The sequence below is a fragment of the Pieris napi genome, chromosome 19 (genome assembly GCF_905475465.1).
Source record: "Pieris napi chromosome 19, ilPieNapi1.2, whole genome shotgun sequence".
Lineage (NCBI taxonomy): Eukaryota > Metazoa > Arthropoda > Insecta > Lepidoptera > Pieridae > Pieris > Pieris napi.
Window position 1 is genome coordinate 5,552,382 of NC_062252.1, and position 24,519 is coordinate 5,576,900.

Genomic DNA, 24,519 nt, shown 5'->3' on the forward strand with positions numbered 1-24,519 from the left:
AGAAACAGGGTTGGAGATAGCTTTATGGGACGTTTAAGGTCGCAATGTGCTCAGTCGATGACGTGAGAAAGCTGGAAATCCAGTTGAATAATTTTGCGAGAAGTTGATAGGTTGGTCGATTCGAAAGAAGTGCTCTTTGCCACACCCTAACAAAGGCTTTCCCTATGTCCAAACTTAACGCTTTTCTCTAATCTTCTGTAAAACTTGTGTTGACAAACATTTTCGTATGCATTGAAAAGACACACAATGTTTCTTCTTTTAATTTTGAAGTAAATAGATTTTATTGAATCATCGTATTAATTATTCATTGAAACAAATAAATAATTTGTCACTATCTGTTTCAATATTTGACTATTATATTTTACGCTTATTGATATTTAATACACGATAATAATTATTGTACATAATAAGTCATTCAAAGATTGAACAATACTTTATTTCATAGACGACGGACATGAAGATAGGATATTCATATATTGTGTGAAATTTCTCAACACTTATTTTTAGATTTAATAATTGTATAAGACTCTTTTACATCTATCGACACGCACCTTTCGAACTAAACTAAGGCCAAATGTCCCAGTATTTTAAAACAGATATTCATTAAAACATGTTTTATAGAAAACCCTGATATTAAAGTTCTATATTTTTCTACCATCAGTAGGTCAATATCAATGTTAATGACTTACAAAAGTTTAAAATAATAATCTTGGTGAATAAAAAAAACACAATTTATTAATAAATCATTGTTTTATTTTCCTCTTATTAATACTAACTGACGGTTCGGTTTCATATTCTATTTCAACACGAGGCTTCTTTCTAGTGGACAACTTCTCGGATATGTCCTGAAATCAAACATTTATTATGTTAATCAATCAAAATTAATAACATTTAAGTATTAACCACCATCTCCAAACATTCATTCATGCAAAACAGTACTTATAACACTTATTGTATCAAATCTACTTGACTTGTTTACTCTTAGAATAAAAAAGATTGTTGAATGTTAGAATGTTGTCTTCTGAGTCTTAATTTTTTTTAATTTTTTGATAGGTAATTATTATTCAGGTATTATTTGGGACAAGCAAACCATTTTGATAATGCCAGCTACACTGTGAAGCAATCCATAGCAAATTGACAAGTTTTTAGAAAAAGTATGAAAAGTACTTTTCCCTATGGCAACATAATTAAATAATTTTACAGTAGATAATGCTGATCAAACATTGCATAAAAAATTCTGACCAATGGCGCTAATACCCATGAAAATACACTTGTTTCACTCAGACAGGGCAATTATTAATTGTACAGGCTCAAACATTGAAATACACCAGCATAAAACTTTAAATTTGTCCCAAACAAATAATCTTTAGCTACTAATAACCTAAACTTCGTACCTCAATATCAGATGTTTCAGACTCGAAATCACTACCAACTTCTGCACCCATCTTTCTGCCCGAATCACTATCCTGTAAACATATAATAAAATATTTGTAATAACATTGCATTATTAATAAATAATAAATGGTGTTTCTAACATTCAAGTAAATTAATTTACAACACAATCTATGTTGACTCATTAACCCAGCAACTAAACCTGCATTGGTTGGAAAATTCAGTTTAAATTTGACAGTTTTATGATATAACTCTAATCGACCAATATCAAACTTTGACATAAACTTATTAAAATAATAATTTATGTCTTCCTAAGCTATTTTCAGTTAAAGTGGGCCTAAAGGTGAACTCTTCCAAGACTAAAGCTATGACAAACATCGAAGGAACTGGACAACAACACTACACTACACAACACAAACTTTTTACTTATGTAACTTTAATGACGTTGTGGTTTATGACATTTTCCTTTGAATAATATTGTAATGTAGAGGGATGGTAAAATTTGCTGAGTTTCTTGCCCGTTCTTCTCAGAACAAGGCCTCCTGGTAGTTTTGCGAACGGATGGCGTAGTCTTGCTCTTTCGCGAATTTTGTAAACGTTTTTGACATTCATAAGCATGCCCTAAGACGCATCTAAATTGAATAAACGTATTTTGATATTTTTTTTGATTAAACAACTACCGGTAGATATCGTAGACCACCATATCTATCTTGGGTATTTGATTGAGTTTTTGGAGCGAATGGAGAGATAATGCAAGGACCCCTCTCTTTGTCAATCAAAAGAAAGGTCTTCAACCAGTACTTATCTAGCCGAAACCATAACGCTCACACAACGCACGGCGGAAAACCTGAAAGTCGCGCAGCGGGCGATGGAGCGTGCAATGCTTGGCATCTCCCTTCGCGATCGCGTAGGAAATGAACCGATTCGAGAAAGGACCAGCGTAAACTACATAGTAAGGGATGTCGCAACTCGCAACATCTAAGTGGCGGTGGCCAGGCCACATACCCCGCATGGACAAGAATAAAAGACCGCGCGGATGCCTACCAATTGGCGACATCATCAAGGAAGTTGGCTCCCAATGGATGCAGAGAGTCCAGTGCAGGGCATACTGGAGGAAATTGGAGGAGGCCTACGTCCACAAATGGAGCAAATAAAGAGGTTGAAGATGACGATGATAAAGCTATTTTATTAAGATTTAATTATAAAGCTTATCAGGCATTGATTCATAGCTGGAATGAACCCTTCTTCAGACACATAAAATTATAATAGTCTACTAAAGACTAAAAACTTAGGCTTTGACTAAAAATGAATATCTTATGTGTCTTAAGTCACAATCTCGTCTAAAGTGCTGTCAAATATGTCAATTTTATACAGAAAAAATGGTATATCAGGTATTGAAACTAGACTTAAGTTTGACTGACATTCAGGCCTTAGTTTTTTTGTACCATAATCTACATTATCTATATTTTTAGCAGCATTTGCATCCTAATAAAAACTGCAAGTACCCTGAAACCAGCCTGATAAAGATTAGACAAAAATATATTTAACTCGTATTCTTTTATAAACACCCCTTACATAATAAACTTTAAGTTTCAAGTTAGCTACTTTACTACGCTACTAAGACTTGTTGACATGACAATGATCTTACCTCATCACTTTCCATATCACTATCTGCTTCAACAAACTCATCTACTTTATCCATGCTCCTCTCCAATTCATTCTCTAATTCTGGCTCAATCTCCCTCTCCTCTTCTTCTTCATCTGATTTATCACTTTCACTTTCACCAGAAACTTCTTCTGCTTTCAGTGCAGCATCAAAAGCCATTTGTGGGAAGTTATAGATGTCATTGTACTAAAAGACAAATTTTACAATCAAGTACATATTTGAGGCATGCAGGTTTTATATCTATTACAGCAACATGATCTTAGATGGAGTGTTTTGATAGACGATTTTTACTTTCTAACTTTGAAATACATAACATCAAATATAAATAGCTAATTTATTAAATAATACATACACATATTATATAATTTCTTATTCAAGAAGACTTTAACTCAAAAATAACTCACCGTTCCCTTTTTCAACCTTTCCAGCAATTGTTTTTCAATAGCATTGTCTATCCTGGCAGCTACCAATGCTTTTTCTTCACGTCTCCTTTCACGCCTCTCTATCTTTCGCTGAATTGGTACCAGCTCTTTTCTATAAAAAACAAAACATCAATTTGCCTTGCCAAATGTATCCAACTACAGCAATAGTATAAAACAAGAATACATACACTCTTCTAAGCTTTAGTTTTCTCATACGTATGAGATACTGGGTTATTTTCAAAAACCTTTGTTTACATTTTGATTTAATAAATGCAGGCCAATAAAGTAAATTCTCATTAATTTGATGTATAGCCTTTTCAAAGTTTCTGGATAATTTTACTGTTTCCCATTGTTTTGCAGGAAACATTAATCTGAAAAAGAGTATTTTACAACCTTGAACATTTTTAAATCTTAAGTTGATACCTTATTCTATAAATAGTGTACAGATTGAAACCTTAACACCAACTATTATTATACTATTACTCAGAGTGTCAATTATTTATAAATCAATTCATACTTAGGCCAAAAGCATGAATCTTAAACGTAATATTAAAGCATTTCACTACCATAAAATGAACAAGACATTTTTATAGTTTTGTGTGTTAAAAAAAAATTTAATTGTATAGAGTCAGGTACATATCGCACAACTATAACGTTGATATATAGGTAGTTAATATAATCATGTCCCCATTGTTTACTTTTGTCTATGTTATATTATTTCGTAAATTAAACACTTAAAGACAGAATTACCGTTCTGCAGTTCGCATATATAGATATATGATACCATTTTCTTCTCTAATAGTTGCATATTTACTGTTAGCGAGAGGGCACGACGAACGACTGCATAAACCTGTGAGGTTATATTCATTCCGGCAAAAATGTTGGGTCTTTGTGCTGTAGAGATAACAAAAATTATTTTAGTAAGAATTTGAACGTAGGTCTTTGCTTTTCACTTTCACATTCAATATGTTAATGGTTACTTACGTTACTTTATGTGAACAATGTGTTTTGTTGATAATAGCCCAAACAACCTTAAAATAAAAGAAATGTGTTATTAAGTTTTATCATGGAATTTATACGAAACCTTGTTACGCATACTTACATCATCGTGCTGCATATTGCACTGATATTTATAACTTGTAACTTAATTTGAAATTACTCTAAAAACACTTACACATTTTCACGTGGAGTGTGGAATGAAGATTTATTTTTATTGAACAACTGAACATAAAATTGTCAATTGTCAGATAAATACAAATGAAATAGAGAACTACGTAAGACGTGGCTACGGCCTTTAAAACTACCAAAATTCTCCAATTATTACCAAGAACAAGACCTGACTGTATGGACTTAAGTCCTTTGCCTTTCCCATTAGGGATAAATTATTACCATCATCATCATCACATGAAATAGATAAATACTTAATATAAACAAACATTATTTATTTACAAAATAAATAATAAATAAATAAAGAGTATAATAGGGAATATACCAAGGATAAGAAAAGCATAGATGCCATGTTTAAAATAAAAGTAGACGCCTAGATATTTGGCTCAAAATGTTAAATTACTTAATGTATACTACTTATTATTAATTAAACATTCAATCGAAAGTAGGTTGCCGATTGTTCCCTCCAAAATCAATATATATAAAAATGGTATGTATTGTGTACGCTTCAAAAACTCAAAAAGTTCTGCACCAATCGAGCTGAAATTTTAGTTTAATATATAATCCGCATCAAGGATTGATTTTATCTATTTTTAGAAGTTATACTTCTTTAGGCGCGTTATGAAAAATTGATGAGAGTGAAATTTTACGATGCGCGCGCACCGTGACACAAAATTAACAGAATGAAGTTGCCCACGGAAGAAACTATGGTATTGGACATAATTTAAAAACAACATTCGAATAGTAATAGAATTTATGTTAGACTTAAGTAATGTAAGAGAATAATAATAAATATTTAATTATTTAATTTTTCAAATGACTGAACTGATTGAACTTTATTGACTATAATGACTCCTTTTCCAGTCTTTGATTATTTAATTGTAATTAATTATTTGCATGCAATCAAAAACTATTTTTAATAATGCCAAAGAAGTATAACTTCTAACGCGCGTACATGTACCCTTTTTTTCCCACAATTATTGCAAAATTAAACTTATTTCATATATGTTTTCCTTTTTTACACGCTTTATATTAGCTTCACCTGTATGTATGTATGTATGTAACCGACTCCTTCGGACTCGATTTTGACTCACTTTAAACGGACAGATTTAATCAAACTTTGTACACTTATAAAGAATCAGCGACAATATAATAATTTCATAGGTTTATCTCGAAAAAAACAATGAAATTTTTTTTAAGTCCACAAAGCAATACGATTAAATTGAGATAACACGTATAGCTGCTAGGACTAAAAAGTGGAAAATAAATATAGCTTAAAAAAACTATAAAACACGCTTTTAAAGCACATCAAACTAAAAAGTGAAAAATAATTCCTAATTTAGTATTTTTTGTTCATTGCCATTTTCAGCCTAAATTAGGAATAATTTTTCACTTTTTAGTTTGATGTGCTTTAAAAGCGTGTTTTATAGTTTTTTTAAACTATATTTATTTATTTATTCCACTAGTTGTTTCGGATAAATATATAAAGAGTATAGATCATGATGATGTTATTAATTTATGCCTAATGGGAAAGGCAAGTATAGAGTGAAGACTAGAATAATTCAGAAATGGGAGCGAATGACAGATCACTGGTCAATTGTAAAGTTTGTTTAAATTTTTGAGTGATTTGACGGTTATTTTTCCAATGAAGATGCAAGATCCGATGATGTCGATCGAATAGCGCATTGTTGCTGTTTTGTGAGTTGTAAAAAACTTAGAAAAATCTAGTTAGATGTTAAATAGAATTCCTGTAAGCCAAACTTAATCTTTATTAATGAAACTGAACATTATTATTATGATCGAAAAAGCTGTAGTGTAAGCATTAAAAATGAGTGACAATATCAAAGTAGTAGTAAAAGTTCGACCTCTCATTCCTCGAGAAATTGAAGACAAACTTTTTTATCAATGGCGTGTAAAAAACACTACGTTATATCAAATAGATCAAAATGGGAGAGATTGTGGTCAAAATTTCACATTTGGTGAGTAAATATCATATATTAAAGAACCAATGTATGGGTCGGTTGCACTTGTTTAAAATGCAAACAAATATCCATTTATGTCAGAGTGAAGGTTACGAATAAATAGAATTGTGTAATTTCTAGACAAAGTTTACGACAAGGATGCTAAAACTAGTGAAGTGTACAACGATATTGCTAAGCCGATTGTGGAGGCGGCAATTGCGGGAATTAATGGCACTATATTTGCTTACGGTCAGACATCGTCAGGCAAAACACATACTATGACCGGGACTGATGAATCCCCTGGTATTATACACCTGGCTGTGTTAAATTTGTTCGATTTAATTAGGAAAATTCCAGACAGAGACTTTCTTCTCAGGTACAGTATCTTCTATATTATTATAATAAAAAAAATAGCCTTTATTTGACTACTGTAACACAACTACACTAAGTCCATGTCATTCTGTTTTACACTAGTAAACACTTACACTCCGACGGAGTGAAGGCCTCCTCCTCTAAATTCTTCCACTTGTCCCTATACCTCTTGACAATCTTTAATCTTCATACTATATATCCTTCCTTCTACAGTAAAGCTATGCTACAGGTTCAAGTGGTTGAAACTAGTAAACTTTGTGAATTTGTGTTCCTATATAATGACTATAATATAATTACTGCTACATAATAAGTTACTTTTTATATATTTTTCAGAGTCTCATTTGTTGAAATATATAATGAAACACTAATAGATTTGCTTGATGTAACAAAAAATATTAAAATATGTGATACTCATAATGGTGTTAGAGTTGATACTACTGAGAAAGTGACATCATCACCAGGAGAAGTGTTAGAGTTTATGAAGCAGGTAGATTTACTGTCACTACATATTATGTCTTAAAAATAAATATTTTACATGACATCTCATATCTTAATTTTGTATAATAAGTTAATGTTATAACTACAGTCAAAACCGTTTACAACAACCTACCAGTTATATTAACCAAACTCAAAGGTTCTGGCTGAATTCTATTGTATTAGGTACTTAAGAACAACGTCTTTAAAACATCGGCTGTTAAGACTATCGGTTTTTACAACCAACCAAATATGAGTGGTCCCTTAGATGATGTTATAACAGATTTTGATTGAGTACCTGAACTGAAAGATTTTACTTAGTTTACTCTTCAGACTTGGTAAATTTAAAGTAATTTTTATTAATATGAGATTTTTTTAATTTTTTTTTTAATAATGTGACTAAGTTTTGTTTGATTTATATTTCTGCTGAAAAAATGTTAATACTGAAAAAATGTGAAAGTTCCAAGAACCAATAGCAATATTTCTAGCACTTCTTATTTGCCAGTATATTTATTATTAAAAATTTAAGGGTGAAGCAAATAGACAAACAGCATCAACAAATATGAATGACAAAAGTAGTAGATCTCACTCAATTTTCCAAATTGTAAGTATTTCTTTATTTGTTTCTTAAAGTAATCAAACTATACATAATATCTTCTTATGCATGCATTAAGTGTAATATATTATTATCATAAATATATTTTTTGTAATCTGGTAATATTTAAAGTTGTATTATGTTAATTTTCAGAAACAAAACCTTGATTTAATGTTACTAGGTGCCATTTAATTGCAATACACTTACGAATTCATCAACTGTTAATAATTAAATTAAAATATATTTATAATTATATTTATAATTTTTTTAGACAATAGAATCTCGTGAACATACAGAAGATGAAGAGGAAGTCGGGTCAGTGAACATATCACAGTTAAACTTAGTAGACCTCGCAGGGTCAGAGCGTGCTGGGCAGACAGGTGCCACTGGAATCCGGTTTAAGGAAGGCACACATATTAATAAGTCGCTTTCGGTATTGGCACTTGTTATTAAACAACTATCTGAAGGACAAAATAAGTAAGTACAGATTATTTTTAGTTTGCGGTTATGCGAATTATTTAAAAAGATACATTTGCTATTTGACATTTATATTAAATATTAAGATGGTTATAACAAAAAAGATATATTAGCACTGATTCGTCCTCACGACGATTTCCTACCCGCACTTCTTTAAAAATCAAAATACTAATAATATAATTATGCTAATATCTTAGATCAGAGATTAAAGTTTCATTTCATTTGAAATTTTTGTCTAACCTTCTAATATTACTGTAATAAATTAAATCTAAAAATTCTGATAAGTGTCATGATAAAAAATTAGCATACGTATTAGATAACACTATCACGCAATTTAATTTTTTTTAAAGATAGTATTTTTTTTCGTTTTGTATAAATGAACCAATAAGTCCTGTTATTTATTTACTGTGTTATTACAGACACGTAAGTTATCGTGACAGTAAATTGACACGCATTTTACAAAATTCTCTCGGAGGGAATGCGAAGACCAGCATTATATGTGCAGTTACACCTGCAGTTGTCGAAGAAACCATATCAACACTACAGTAAGTTTGAGATTCATACAAAAGTAAACTATAAAAATATAGTATTATGAACTTTTTTTTTTATAATATTAATCATACAAAGACTGATTATTTGCGACTATAAGCAGATACGTTGAGTGCTTCTTGACTTGTTAGGCGTGTATTATAAACTATACAAATAACCTAATGTATCTGAATTTAAACCAAAATAATCATGTTCTACAAACCGACTTGATAGATTTTGTGATATGCAGTTGAACATGCTATGTACTAGAACAGTAAGGCAAATACAAATCAAAATATCAATTATAAAAAATTATCCTAGAGACAATACAACCATATACAGGTTTAATTTGTTTTTTTAAGCATATTCTTTTACAAAAGTACTTTTATACCTGTAGACAAAAGGATAGGCTAGCAATATTTACTCTCATTGTACAAGCAAGTGTTAAGGCGAAAACATACTACCAAAACGCGACGCGACGTGTCGTGTCGACACCCGGTGTCCATCGTGCACATTACCAACACGCGACACCACGACACGCTTGCAAATTCAGAAGTTATTTAGCTCATTTATTTATTTTTTTATTCCCCGCGCAATGTGCCAGCAAGTTTTTACCAATTTGAGGTTCAGATTCGAGGAATGTTTGCAGCGCTATGGTGCACACCTGGATGATGTTATTTTTAAGAAATAAATTTCTCAGATGTCTATTTTAATTGAAATAAAAAATTATATGTGTATTGTATTTAGCTTTTTTATTATATTTTTTTTAAATTCACAAATCTTTCTGGCCCACCCTATATTTTTCTAATATACTGAATTGATTAGCAGGTTATTTGTATCAAACTAATAACATCCTAACTCCCTGTTTTTGTCCTTGTATTGAGGTAATCTCATGTCATATAAAACAGAATATTGTTTCACCACCTCAATTAATTGTTCGTCGTTCATTTCGCCAAATAAATCCAAAAATATCTAAGTATATAAATTGCCTGACGCATGACGTCATCATCACAACATCCACAACACGCCGATCCAAATCGATTGGATGTTACCGCGTGTGATCACATGGCGTGTCGTCTATGTGCATCTGACCATATTAAATATATGGGATTGATAAGTACTGACATGCGTTGGATGGCGTGGTGTAGCGTCGCGTTTTGGTAGTATGTTTCCGCCTTTAATCACATTGAAATTCAATTAGCACACTGCGTGGCATACATGACTGCTTCACCTAAGAGTTAAAAGTCACGACTTAACCACTAACGCCCAAACCCAATAATCAATCCACACTCACAGATTGGAAACAATCTGAGATCTGGCTGTGACAGTCGATCCATCTCCTATCTGCATCCCAATAACCAAACCCTACGAAGACAATCAATTTTTGGCGATGGATAAAATGCTCTTTCTCGTTCCATTTTACCGAGTTTTCACTCATATTTGATAATTAATGTAAACCAATAAAGTAAATAAAACCGTACTAATCACATTAAAATATACATGTTTGCTTTCGTCAAATGTCACTTTCATACAAAGGTCTATCTACAGACACCGATACAACCTCCCATGGATAGCTTGTATAGACAGATGGCTATTACAATCCGTCGATTGGTTATTGGCAGACTTGTTACAACATTTGGATTAAAATTACTATCTCAGATGGGGGATTATGCATTGAGATAGGTTATTGGGTTCGGGCGTAAGCCAACGCACACCTAACATATTGTTTTTTTTTTCAGATTTGCATGTAGAGCTAAAGCAATCAAAAACAGACCAGAAGTAAATGCAGTGGCAACAAGCTCAAGTATGATACAAAACCTTACCAAACAATTATGTGCTCTCAAAACTGCACTTGAGAACAAGAGGAATGTGGAGGTATGTTTAATATATTTTAACCCGGACCATATTCATAAAATGATTTACTAAAGTACGTAGTGATGTTTCTTTTCTATAGAAAATCTACTTTGATATAACAATTAGTAGCTTTATATAGGAACTGCGTTTTTGTGAATTCAGCTTAATATTGGTCTAACAATCATTTTTTTTATCCATTGCCCAAAATTCTAATTCTTGGGTAATGGATAAAACAAATGAATATAACCTTTAGAATCTAGACTTACCGATAACTTCCGTGTATCAAAAAAGTACTGAAGTATTTAACATACTCGATTCTGAATCTAAAACCTAGAGCATTATTTTTACAAGGTTCAAAAATTTTTTTATCTCAAAAGAAAAAACAATATGTATACTTCTACACCTTTATGAAGGCCACCAATTTAACTATGTCATATATTTTTAAGAATGATTTCAAAGTTCTCTAATGTGAAGGACTCAACTAAGATATAATTTGTAATCTTATATATAAAATTCTTGTGTCACAATGTTAGTTGCAGTACTCCTCCGAAACGGCTTTACCGAGTTTTATCAAATTTTATATGCATATCTATTTTTCATACCTCTAAAAATAAGGGTTGTCTACCCCTATAACATTTTATTTTTTGGACGAAATTTTACATACAACCCTAAATTTTCACCCCTCTACGATCAACCCCTATTTTTTATTATTGAAGATAGTTATTTTTATTGAAGATAGTTATTTTTATTGAACTAAAAAAATGTTTGTTAGAAATAATATACATGGCAAAACAACATTAGCCGGGTCAGCTAGTATTTAAATACAATTTTTCAATTACAGCAAGACAACTGCAACCTTCAGAAACAAATAGCATGTCTGCAAAAGTTGATTTTGAACGGTTTTCACCAAAGAAGTAGCTCGGATCTCATATCTGGTGCGAGAAGAAAACTTTGTCCACCGAGGCGTATGACAATATCAACTTTACACCCAATAGAGGAAGATCCAACTCCGTCCATACCTAAGTTTTGCACTCCCAGTTTAAAGTACAAGTGAGTAATTAATCAAAATTAAACCAACAGAAATGCATAATTGTCGAAAATTGTTATCACTATAATTAAGTTGGGTGGCGGTTTGTTTTGGATGGATATGTTTAAATAAAACTCTTTGTTTGAAGCTGGGTAATAACTGGCAATTTCTTTCTTTAGAATATAGTCTATACTCTGATTTTTAATTCCATAGAATTCTGATATTTCATTAGTGTTGCTACTAAAAAGTTCTCCACCGAAAAAGGGACAAATTTGACTTATTTGAGGGCGATAAAAAAAATGTTACGTATTTTTTATGCTTAGTGAAGTTACTCGAGTGAAAAGATACAAAAATAACAAATACTTCAATATCACGAACAATATATCGAATTAACTTTAATTACTTTATTTTATTCTGTAGCATTTACTATTTGTATCACTGCCTACAGTTTCCAGGTTTAGTAAACCTTTTAAAAAAAAAATGTTATCTTGTGCGTTTTTTACAATTTATGATGAAAAGGAACGTAATTACCACTCGCCGTTTTTAATGTAGGCACCGCACTTAATAAAATGGGTACATTAACAAAAATGTATGTATAGACTTAGATGTTCAGACTCGTATTGAAATTGAAAAATGTGCCCGGCAAAAAAGGTTTGCCATCACTGACATGTCAAGAATGATAACTGTCAGAATTCAAAGGAATTAAAAATCAGAGTATAAAATAAAAAAAAATAAAAAATTTCAGCCAGCATTTTTTAAATAAACGCAATAGGACCTGTTTTCACGAATGCTACTTTAGAAGACCGAAACGTCAAACAGTACCGTGTCAACAATGACTTATTACTTTTATTGTGAAATTGGAAAAATTATTATCACTATTTATTCATATTCAAAAAGATTTATTTACCGCGCTTACTTCTGCATCAAGTTAGTATTTTTTTTTTTGTATTTAGGTATAACAGTTGTGACTTGCCCGCTCTACGCCCTTGACTTGCGAACTGGTAGTAAATTTTAGAATCAATTTAATATCTTTTCGTTGACATACTTAAGTGTTGGTTACCTATATATATAAAGTTATTTTGAATTGAATTTGACTAAATAAATTTGCTTCTCTTTTAAAACATATAATTAATAGTGTAAAATAGATAGCGAGGAGCGCTTCTATTAAAAAGTTATGTTTGAGTGACCCTATTATATCACTTAATTGCCTAATTGTTAAACTAAACCAGCGATTTGAAGGTTTTATTAATATTTTTTTATAAGCATTACATATTACCTACTGGGGAACTCGTCGAAGTTTGGTTCATGTGATGACAGTATTTCCTTAACTTAACTTCTTAAGTGTATGAGGGAAGGTTTAGAGTCGTATTGGATTTAAACAGAAGGATGTCTTGTTCGCGCAAGGTCTCGACTCTGAAACTTTCCCTAAATAGTAATAAATAAATAAATAATTATGTGCACAATGGAAAGAATTCTAATGACGTATAGGCGAGGTTAGAACGCATGACTTCTTGGTTGGGATTCTTTCGCTTAATCACTAGGTTCTCTGCTTGTTGTTAAGGGCAATATAGTATGTGCGCAAATTGAAAAGGCGTGGCAGTTATGCGAACTAATATTATGTTTTTTTGCTACGCGACATTTACAAACAAATTATATATGTACTTTGAATTTTTCATATACCGTCAAAATCTATTATAACGACTTCGAAGGGACTATGTACTTGTATTTGGTCGTAAAAACCGATAGTCGTAACAGCGGATGACGTTGTTATTAAGTACCTAATACAATAGAATTCAGCCGGGACCTTTGATTTTGGTTAATATAACCGGTATGTTGTTCTAAACGACGTCGTCGTAAACGGTTTTGACTGTAGTACAAAGAATTCTGTCGAACTATGAATGAATGACGTAACGATCTTGTCTACTTAAGGCCTGTATTCACTTTGATTAGTGCAAGTGATTTGTAATTGACATTGATTAGTGCAGGTGTGTAGTGCAAGTAGTGTCCAATTATTGTTTAGTGGCTCTGTTAAGTAAATTCAGTTGTCATATAGTTTGGCAGGCACGCTGCGAGTGAGGGGGAAGGGAGGGCGCACGCGACGTCACTACTCGCACTTCACTCGCAAAAAAGATTACACGCTTATAATCACTTTACTACGCAGCCAACAAATCACCTGCACTAATCACCTGCACTAATCAAAGTGAATACGGCCTTTAATAAAAGAGGTAATTTAGCACTACTGCCACCTCAAATTCCGACGGTCATTTACACAGACTTTTATACGGATTTTTTTTAATTTCTATCAATTGAATTCATCGAATAATACAAATAAAAATTAGAGATAGATGTGGTACGACACCGTAGTGATGTAATTTTGTTATATTATATAAGTGGAATCTTATAAATATTTAATATTTTCAGTGCTTTTTTAATACCGGGTGGTTCCGACCTCGCACCGCACAGTAGCGCATCTCTCTCATGCCTCACAGAACAACCAGCGAGAGCTATCACACCGCCATTTAGAGACAAAAAAGTAAACTTTAATGACGAAATTATTGAATTAGGTAAGCGTTTATATTATGTACAAGATAAGATTAATACAAATACACATAGTAACGTAGAATGAGATCTATTGCATCGGGAGTCAGTGGATCTCTCGCTGCTCTTAAAATGGGTTAAGGCCAATTTACACGATCAATCATGGAAAAGTTAATTGCTCCTACCATTCCATAATATACTTTTCCCTTGCAGAAATGCGTGAATATTTCAAGTTTACTAAACTGAATAAATTTAAAAATAGTCTGAAATTTTTATAATAGTCAAATGTCCAACTCCAAAAATATTTTTATAATCTAGAATTAGTGGTTGAATTCAGTTACACAAATTTAATAAAGATGACTAGATTTTTCTCTTTTCTCTTTTTGAGCGAGACTCATGTTTGCGAGAAGAGAATCTAGGAAAGAAGAACTACGTAAGGAATTATAACATGAAGATGTCACATTTTGTTTAGATTACACAAGTTATAGAAACACTAAGCTTGAATATTCCTCTTTGTTGTGGTTTCAAGCAATAAACAGATGCTTTTACGTCATTTCGATTTTCAGATAGCGACGACGACACACCGACGGATGTTCAAACTTGTTCGCCGGTTCACAATTGCTATGGTAAGGTATTTTAATGGTAACAAAATGGTACGTATAGTACCATTTTTATGCATAGGACTAGCAAACTCGGCGAACTCCGTTTCGCCACCAGATGGCTTCGTTTTACGTAACATTTCGTTTGGTGATCCCGCTTTTCTGTTGAAATTTTTCCTGAATTTTCTTTGCTATAAACCTCACGGAGCCCGAGACCTTTTCAACTAATGCAAAATCGTGGAAATCGGTTCGTGAGTTCTGGAGTTATAGCGTCAGGAAGGAAAACCCGACTTATTTTTATATAGTAGATAAGGACGTTTGTCCACCGGCGCCGTCACCGAGAACGAGATTATTTCGGACTTACATAAACTTTGTGACCGTATTTTATGTATGTTAATGCTAAATATGATTTTTACTACTATAGTTTATCATGTACAAGTTCTCTAATGTTTATGGGACGTTCACGTAGTACGTAAACAGATTTACTACGATTATTTATCCACTCCCCCTTGTCAGCAAAAGTAAGCAAAAAGCTTACAGCTACCTTTTGTATTACTTGTCTATTTCATACGACTTGAACAATTCAACTATGGCGAAAGAAAATTACAGAACAAACCATCAATCATATCGAAACAAAACAATAATTTACAGGAAAATATTAAGATAAGTGAATAGCGCGCGGTAATTCCCCTAAGCGTAGAACCTTATTATTTGTAGGAATCCTCGAAAATTCTCAAGCATAGACAATGTGTGGCGTGCTATATGTGTAAAAAAGTAAATGGTTACTGCTGACCCCCGGATACTGTTTACGTAATACGGCCCCTTTCAAAAAGTATTACTTTTTTGTCATTTGTAAGATTCTTTTAGATTTCCTTCTCTTCTTTCTCTTCTACTTATCAACTTTAGAGGCTTTGAGTTCGTAGTGTAGCCTATAATATGATGTTTTTGTATCAGTACCCTTGTCATTTACAGATTCCTCCAAAACTCCACCATGCGTCTTGCGAAGAAACTACAAAGAAGCCGAAAAGAACTATAGAGACATTATTAAATTCACTGAAAGAGAGAAAATTTACCCGCCTGATACGGTAATTCTTAAATTTAATGGCCTTAGGAAATGCTTAAATGAAAGGAAAATTAAAATCTGAAATCTGTTTTTTAACAAAATATCGCCATTTAATGTAGCAGTAGTAGATATTTAACTCTTTCTTTTTCTTTCTCCTTATGTTTGTAATCTTTTTTAAACTTGAATCTAATTTGATAATCTTGTATATTTTCAGGTCGAACTAATTAAAAAATTAGAAGAAAAGTCGCTGGCTCTATTTAAAGTAGAGGCAAGTTTAAACGCATTAACTGATGTATGTAATGAAAAGGATAAGCAAATAGAACAATTACAAGATACTATAACGCAAACTGAACTTGAACTAAAAAATATGACCACAGCTAAGGTATGTTTAACTGTTTTATCTGTATGCTTGCCATACCAGTTCGGTTCAAAGACACTTAGTTTCTCAAAGAATTACATTCACTATGGAGAAAATTTAAATTTAACGCAAGTTGTGTACATTGTGTTATCAAATGTTTATAGAAAAAGCTATATGAAATAAAAATACTAATTCTACAAATATTCAAATACTAGCCGTTTCGCGCCCGCTTTGCTGGACGAATTAAAATAAATTTTATGTTTCATTATTTTATTTTTTTTTCATATTTTTATTATTCTTCTTTTTAACTTCCCGCTAAGAAAATTGAAATATTTCGAAAATCGAGTTTTTAACAGATGTTGACGTTTAGAGGTTCTAGGAAGCCTCCCCGAATGTTTCCGCGGTGAAGTCCGTATGGATAAATTTTCATAAAAGTAAAACAGCAATAAAAAAATGAAGGAACGTTAGAATTCGAAAAATAGCCATAAACCATCTAGGAAAAATTTCGCATCGAATGGTGGTAGTTTCATGTCGATACGATCAGTGGTTTAGGCGTGATTGAGCCTCAAACGAAGACCATTTTCATTATATATATATAGATAAACTTTGTAAAACCGAAAATAATGAAACAAAAATAATATGTACAAAAGTGCGGGTAGGTCGCAACAATGGTACGATAGGCATTGTGTGACTAATGAATAGTAATATTTACTTACGCTCGTTCACAGATATAGAAATTCATGCTAGAAAAGACTTTTATATTTTGTAAACATTTATTTTATTAATTTTTTCACAATATATCGAATTATTTTTATTGAATAAATTTTTTTTATAGGTACGTTGTTATATGTTCCTTTAAGAGATTTGTAAAAAGGTTTTATTTCCTTGATATGCGATGACAATTTTTTTACTGTATATGCGCCTTGATACTTATTAAGTTTTGCGTAATTAGTCCTTGGTGGAATCAAATATAATTAATCAACTACAGTGATTTGTGTGTAAGGATATATTTTACATATGACTGATTTATTCTCATGAATTTGGTATCTCTGTATAGTTTTTCAGTTAGGGTCCCGTTAAGTTTAAATATGTTGTATTATATATTTATCGTTCATTAGTTCAGCCAAGTTCCACCTAAATTGGTATTATTAAAAAGCATCGCACCGCAGAATAGAGGTGAAGACTGGAAAGACTGGCTACTGTTTTTCTTATTCTGTCTACATTTAGTCCCTGCCATCAGAGACTGCGCGAAAAAATAATTATATATTAAATAGTATTTTCCTGGTGATATATTCTAGTATTTATAATATTGTATTTTTTAGTTGGATTTAGACGCACAATGTGTACAATATCAAACTAAATTAACCGACTGGGAAGTGAGTTACGAAACCCTCATGAAAAAGTCAAAAAATAGGGAAAAAGAACTACTATCCCTATTGGAAGATCATTCTGCAAAGAAAACGAAAGAGAATGGTGAGGCTTTAACTGTTTTATATATAATTGAGAGATTTTTGTTTCGTTAACTAAATATTTCATACACACAGGTACAATGTATTCTCCACTCAAAGGTCAAGAACAAAGTGTGTTATCTGATGGATGTAGAACATCAGCAAGTGATTCTTCAGATTCTGACTTAGCTTCAAAACAGATCCGTGATATGGCTGCTGAATTAGAAGCACAAATTGTGTTAAAGGAACAAACTATCATTGAGTTACAAGCTACTATATCAGCTCATAAGCACAACATAGAGACATTAGAAAATGTTAACCGAGAAACGAAAGAAATGCTAGCTGACTACAGACAAAATGTCTTACTAATAGAGACCGAAAATGATATTTTAAAATCAAAAATAAGTGACCTCAATTCTTTAGTTGAAAGTCAAAAATCAGAAATTAAAACATTTAATGCTGATATTGATTCTTATAACGCTGTGATTCAAGATTTGAAAGAGAAGTTATTGCAGAAAGATAAATTGCTCATTAGTAACACAATAGTGGATGATAAAGATATAGAATCATTGATAGCATTGGAAGAATCATTTATTGCAAACAATGAAAATATCAGGAACATAATAAATTCTCTGAAGAGTGTTTTAGATAATAAAAATGAGGAAATAGGAAAATTAAAATCTAGTTTAGCGAATGAAGAACAGTCCAGCAAAGAAAATAAAAATACTAATTCAAAACATCTCATTGAAATAGAAAAACTAAAAGAGCAGAATGGTGATTTGATTTCTACAATAAGTACTTTAGAAGAAAAGTATACTGTTCAAGAAGAAATTCTCAAGTCCAAAACTATACAATTTGAATCAGAAATAAATACTTTAGAAGAAACTATACAATCAAAAGAAAATATTATCAGCTCATTTATTAATGAAAACAACAAAACCCAAGGAGATTTAAATTTAGCGAAGTTAACACTTAATAAACTACAGGATGTTATTATTTTGTTGTCAGGAAATATTCAAGACATACCAGATATGTTTGACGATTTTGCAAGCGTTTTCAAAGTTTTTGGTGATAATTTAAATACCTTAGAATGCGTTGTTCAGTGTAGCATTAAAGATAAAAAGTGTTTGCAAGAATTAATAAATAAACATGAAAAAGAAATAATAAAACTTCAAGAAGAATTAGATAATGCTAGTGAAATAGTTGACTCAGCTTCAGATTTTATTGGGTTCACTCAGACGTCAAATAATAGTGTTGCAGATGAAGAAAGTATTAAATTTAGGTTAGGCTCCAAAATTAAAACACTGATTGATGGTGTAAAATATATGCAAGACAATTTTCTTCAAAATATTAACAGTAAAGATACAGAAATTACTAATTTAAAATCCGATATTTTAGTAACCGTATCAAATCTTAATGATAAATCAAAAGAATTAGTATGTAAAAGTCAAGAACTGCAAGAAGTTTTAGTTGCACATGATAATATCTTACATGGTATAGTGAATAAGATAATGGATTTAGTATTGGAACTCAAAATTGAAAATATTTCTGTTGAATGCTCCAAAAGCACCAACTCTCCTGAGCTTATTTCTGAGTATATAAATAAACTGGCAAGCGAGATTCGGACTATTCAGACCAAAAATGAAAGCAATAATTCCAACAACCTACAAGTAATAGCGGATGCCAAAGCAGAAATAAAACAACTAAATGAAGAAAACCTAAGATTAAGTAATGCTCTTTCACAAGTCAAAAAAGAAAACTCTACTCTTTGTGAGGAAATCGCATCTATTAAAACTAATAAAGAAGATATTATAGGTAATTTAACGACAAGCAACAAAGCATTGGGTCAATTGCAAAATGATCTTGAAGCAAAATCAAGTGAAATTGATGTTTTGCAAAACAAAGCACTGGAATGGAAGGAACAGTTTTTGAACCTGGATACAACAATGAAACAAGAACTTGATAAACTTGAGTTTGAGAATTCTCAATTAAGGAAAGAATTGGAAAGATTAAGTAGCAACGAAAGTATAGTAGTAGAGAAAAATAATCCTAATGTTAATAAGGCACAAGAAAATTCCGAAGAGATTCTAGACCTAAAATCACCTCCGAGTCTTCTAACTATTTGTTGCGATACGATATTAGATGCGATACAGCCTAGCGAAAATGAAACGTCGACTTCTCCTTCTACTACTAATACAAGTTCGTGTGATTCAAAAGTTCAGCTTTCTTGCAGATGTGACCAACTACAGTCTAAAGTCGATATTTTACAAATTGAAAATGAGAATTTTAAAATGAGCTTGCATAACTTGCAAGATTATAATAAGAGCCTAGTTTTAGAATTAGAAGAAGCAAAAGGTGAATTACTACTGCTACTAGATTTGACACATGAATTACAGAGGAAAATTGTAAACCATCGAACGAATCTATCTACATTAACAGCTACAACATACGCGGAAAATATATCTCTTAGTTCCCAACTTAGATCACTTCAACACTATCACAGCTTATTTTATAGGGCATGTGAAAAAGACATACCAGAAGTAAAAAAGGAGTTGCAAGAACTTATGGATTTACTTAAAACTGGAAACCCGTTAACAAATGAAAGTTGCCGCAGATATTCCTTGCCCACTGCTTTGGAGAACAGTGCCAGTCAACCATCGAAGTGCGAGTCAATGTTAGATGGAGATCTCCTTATGTTAGACACTAATATAACTTTAACAACATGTGATAATACTCTAACTGGACATGAACAAAGTTGTTTTGATGCAACGCAATCTTCCATAGATGTAGGTTGTCAGACAAACAATTGTAGTGAAATTACTGAAATCCAAAATCCTTCAATACAACAAGACACGACACGCAAAATATTACAAAATGTTGAATCATTAAAACTCGAAAATTATAAGTTGCAAGAAATTGTATCGGAATATGAACTTATTAAGCAAAATAAGTTAAAGTATGTTGATTCCCAAAGTAGCCCAATTAAAGTTAATTTTATTAAAGAAGAGTGTGAAAAATGTCTAGAGCTTCAGGACAGCATAAAAAATCACAATGATATTTTAAATGAAAATGATACATTACGTCGACAATTAGCTGAGATAACCAGTTTAAAAGATGATTTAGAAACTAAATATAAGACGTCTGTAGCTGAATTAGCTTCAACAGAAGCGTTATTCACCAAATTAAAGAACTTTGAAAAAGATCTGACATCAAAATCCCACGAAATTTCAAAGCTTACATCATTAATTAATAATAAAAAAGTAGAGTTAGATAAGTTACAGGAGGAAAATGACTCATTATCAAATCAAGTCATGGACAATATATATGAAGTTGAAACTCTAAAAAAAGAAATAGACTCCTTAAAGCAAAACAACCTAGAAGTAGCTCAAAAGCACGCCAAACTCCAGGAAGCGTATGATATCCTGGATGAGGAACATTTTAATAGTCGTCATTTAGAAGACCAATGCCAAGAGTGTATAAAGAAAGATGATATAATTAAATCGTTACAAAGCACTGTGTCTGTGTCCAGATACAATAAAATATGTACTCTTCAAAGTGAGCTTCACGCTGGTAAAGAGGACTGCAACGAACTAAAAAATGAAGTTACGAATATAAAAAATCATTTAGATAAAAGCAACATTTCAATCGTTCAAGCTATGGACTTGGATGACAGCATAGGGGACTCTAATTTAATGTCATTAAAAAAAAGCGACCTTGATAATAAGTTTATTATGCAGGATTTTCCAAAAGAACGGCCATTAGACGTGTACACACTAGACAAAGTCGACTGTGTTAATTACTGCATTGAAATTACTGGATTAGATGAAGAAAGCTTTACTTATGATATGAAAGTTATTGATGTTATGAAATTGCTGTACACGAATATTCTCACAAAACACAATAATGAAATAGAAAATTTAGTTAATAAATTAAAGGACTTTGAAGAATCAAAACAGACATTACAAACTGACTTTAACAATTTAATGTATAACCAAGAAAAGCTAACAAAAGAAATCAATGAAAAAAATGTCTATCTTCAAGCAATGGCCAATGTTGTAGCCAATATTAAAAGTAATTTGAGTGGTGTAATCAATACAATAAATGAATCCGAATTATCTGAAGTACTCGATTTGTACAAAAATAGTTTCTTTAAATTTATTGACAAAGAATTTGGTTTATCTAGCCTTGAAATATTTGATTGTATTTTAAATTTAATAGATGAAAAACATACATCAGAAATGATTAAACTATCTGAAGAAAATAGCTCTCATCAGACGATTTCAGAAAATCTTATAATGTTGAATAAAGAATTGGAGACTGCTAAATCTGATTTACTTAATAAGGAAAAAGAATACAATCTTCTTCAATTGCAAAAAGAAAAAATGTTTGAAATTAATAATTGTGTCACCCTAAACATAGTACAAAAAGAAAAGCTTCTTCATGACACTACAAATGAGATTTATCAGGATCTCGTTGGTAAAAATCTTATTAATAAAGAAGCTGTAAATTTATCTATGCCATTTAATGAAATAATTCCAATAATGTTTAAATGTGCTACACAACAGCAACAGTCGGTAAATGAAGAGAATACTAAATTAACTTTAGAAATTAATACTATGAAAGTTTCATTGGCTGAAAAGAATAAAGAAGTATCTATATTACAAGAAGAAATTAGCAAAGTTAGTAACATAAATGCGCAGATTAGCGAAGCATTGAATGACAAGGAAGCACAGCTTAAGGAACAAATATCAGTCCATGATATACTTAAATGTACTTATGACAAAAAGGTTGAAGAAAATAACACTAATCTAACAATAATTACAAATCTTACCGACCAGATTAATATAATTAAGGAAACCATTGAACAAAAAGAAGTTGCTTTGCAAGCCTTACAATCTCAGATGCACAGTCAACAGCAAAATAGTCAAACTGCTGAGGTGGTTAAGGAATTACAGAAATATAAAGATGAGATAGATAAATTAAAATCACTGAACAACATTTTAAACCAAGAAAAAGAATCGGCTTCTGTTGAACTGCAAAAAGCTAACGATATTATAAAACAAAACAAATTAGATTTAGAAAAGATAACATCAGACATGTTAATATTGAAGGAAGCTGTAGATCAAAGTTCCAATGACATGGAGAGTTTAAGGAATCAATCAAAGACATTACTAGATCAGAATAAATTGCTACATGAAGAGATAAAAGAGAAAACAAAAGAATTTTCTCGACTTGAAACTAATATCAAGACGTACCAGAAGTCAGCCGAATTCCAATGCAAGATGATTTCAAGGTAATTTTATTAATTTGTATATGTCGCAGCCTTAATTAGCCGTTTAACTGAAAGATCTTCAGCCAGTTGATTAAACAGCTAGGCAAATGACTCGGATTGATGAATTTCTGTTAAATTAAATTCATGGTTTCGTCTTTCGTTTAAATAAATTGACTTTTTTTTTTTACAAAAATACTGCCTTTTTTCAACCACATCAAAAATATAATTTGAAAGAGAGAGATAGACGAATAAGTATTTTGTGTACATTACTTTTTATAATGAAAAAAAAAAGTTGTTTTGTAAATAGTTTACGTGATTTTTATTTTATTTTATCGCATAAATCCTAAGACTAACCAATTTTAATATAACTTAGTGGTCGGCAGTCTCGCGTAACTTCGGGCTTTTCTTTTATGAAGTTTACTTAAAATGTATAGTATTCACGTAAATCCTTTTTTTTTATAGAGTGAAATCGTTTATTAATTAATTGGACGGGTTACATATTAGTTTCTTTAAGTCAAATATTTACAGACAAAACATTTATATTCGATTTTAGTAACAAAGGTGTTAAAATTTACAAGTCTTATTATTATATATTTTAACATTCTTATCACCTAAGATTAAGACACTGGTCGGTCATAAATTATTTATCATATGGCAGTTGAAATATATATGTAAGAATGTAACAAGTTTTGTGCAAACATATTTTCTAAAATCTAAATATTATAAAAAATATTGAAAAATTACTTCATGCATCTATAAAAAAGCAGTCTTATTAATAAAAAGTAGTATTTTCGTTCTTTTTAATACATATTCTATTTAAATTAACAGATTTTTAATCATAACATAAATGCAAACAATGTTTATTTTAAAATGAGATTCCTGTCTTAAAATAGAATACTAAAATAACGGACGGCGAATTTATACTAAATAAGGGCTTAATGTTAGACCAAGGAAAGATCTGAAGGTATCCTAAGGGCATAATCATCATCGTCATAGAGTCATCGCTTTGTCTATGAAACAGACTGACTGAAACACTATATAATGTAATATAAAGGCTACAGATGTACTATTTACAACTAAGACGTTATTTGAAAACTTATGCAAATTAACTTTTAACTTACTTTTTCGTTGTATTTTTCAGATTAAAGAAAGAGAAGGCAGATATAGAGAAATCAAATGTTGAATATATTGAGAAGTTGTCACAATTGACAGCATTGTTGGACGAGTTAAAATCAAAGGACGCTTTACACGCGGAAGAAGTCAACTCCTTGAAGAGTATTAAGGCCAGTTTGGAGGTAAAGTATTT

The 24,519-nt window shown here is 31.3% G+C and overlaps 2 protein-coding genes across 3 annotated transcripts in view; one reads left to right on the forward strand and one right to left on the reverse strand.

The window, feature by feature from the left end:
• Positions 1-731: 731 nt before the first annotated feature.
• On the reverse strand, positions 732-4,737 carry LOC125059349 (protein MAK16 homolog A). The gene is made up of 8 exons (XM_047663736.1): positions 4,583-4,737; positions 4,465-4,511; positions 4,231-4,374; positions 3,669-3,851; positions 3,463-3,592; positions 3,041-3,244; positions 1,395-1,466; positions 732-845 (listed from the first exon to the last, which is right to left on the reverse strand). Exons 1-8 carry the CDS (start codon positions 4,595-4,597, stop codon positions 744-746), a joined length of 897 nt encoding a protein of 298 aa, XP_047519692.1. The 5' UTR covers positions 4,598-4,737; the 3' UTR covers positions 732-743.
• Positions 4,738-6,282: 1,545 nt separating this feature from the next.
• Positions 6,283-24,519, forward strand: part of LOC125059137 (kinesin-related protein 4-like) — a 29,464-nt gene continuing 11,227 nt past the window's right edge. For both annotated transcript variants that reach the window (XM_047663373.1, XM_047663374.1), the window contains exons 1-15: positions 6,283-6,626; positions 6,750-6,984; positions 7,314-7,467; positions 7,984-8,058; positions 8,321-8,526; positions 8,946-9,071; positions 10,794-10,929; positions 11,750-11,958; positions 14,357-14,499; positions 15,040-15,099; positions 16,045-16,157; positions 16,350-16,517; positions 17,816-17,966; positions 18,038-23,234; positions 24,355-24,508. In XM_047663373.1, the coding sequence (XP_047519329.1) occupies positions 6,476-6,626; positions 6,750-6,984; positions 7,314-7,467; positions 7,984-8,058; positions 8,321-8,526; positions 8,946-9,071; positions 10,794-10,929; positions 11,750-11,958; positions 14,357-14,499; positions 15,040-15,099; positions 16,045-16,157; positions 16,350-16,517; positions 17,816-17,966; positions 18,038-23,234; positions 24,355-24,508 (7,278 nt within the window). In that variant the 5' untranslated portion in view covers positions 6,283-6,475. The remainder of the gene's footprint in view (positions 6,627-6,749; positions 6,985-7,313; positions 7,468-7,983; positions 8,059-8,320; positions 8,527-8,945; positions 9,072-10,793; positions 10,930-11,749; positions 11,959-14,356; positions 14,500-15,039; positions 15,100-16,044; positions 16,158-16,349; positions 16,518-17,815; positions 17,967-18,037; positions 23,235-24,354; positions 24,509-24,519) is intronic.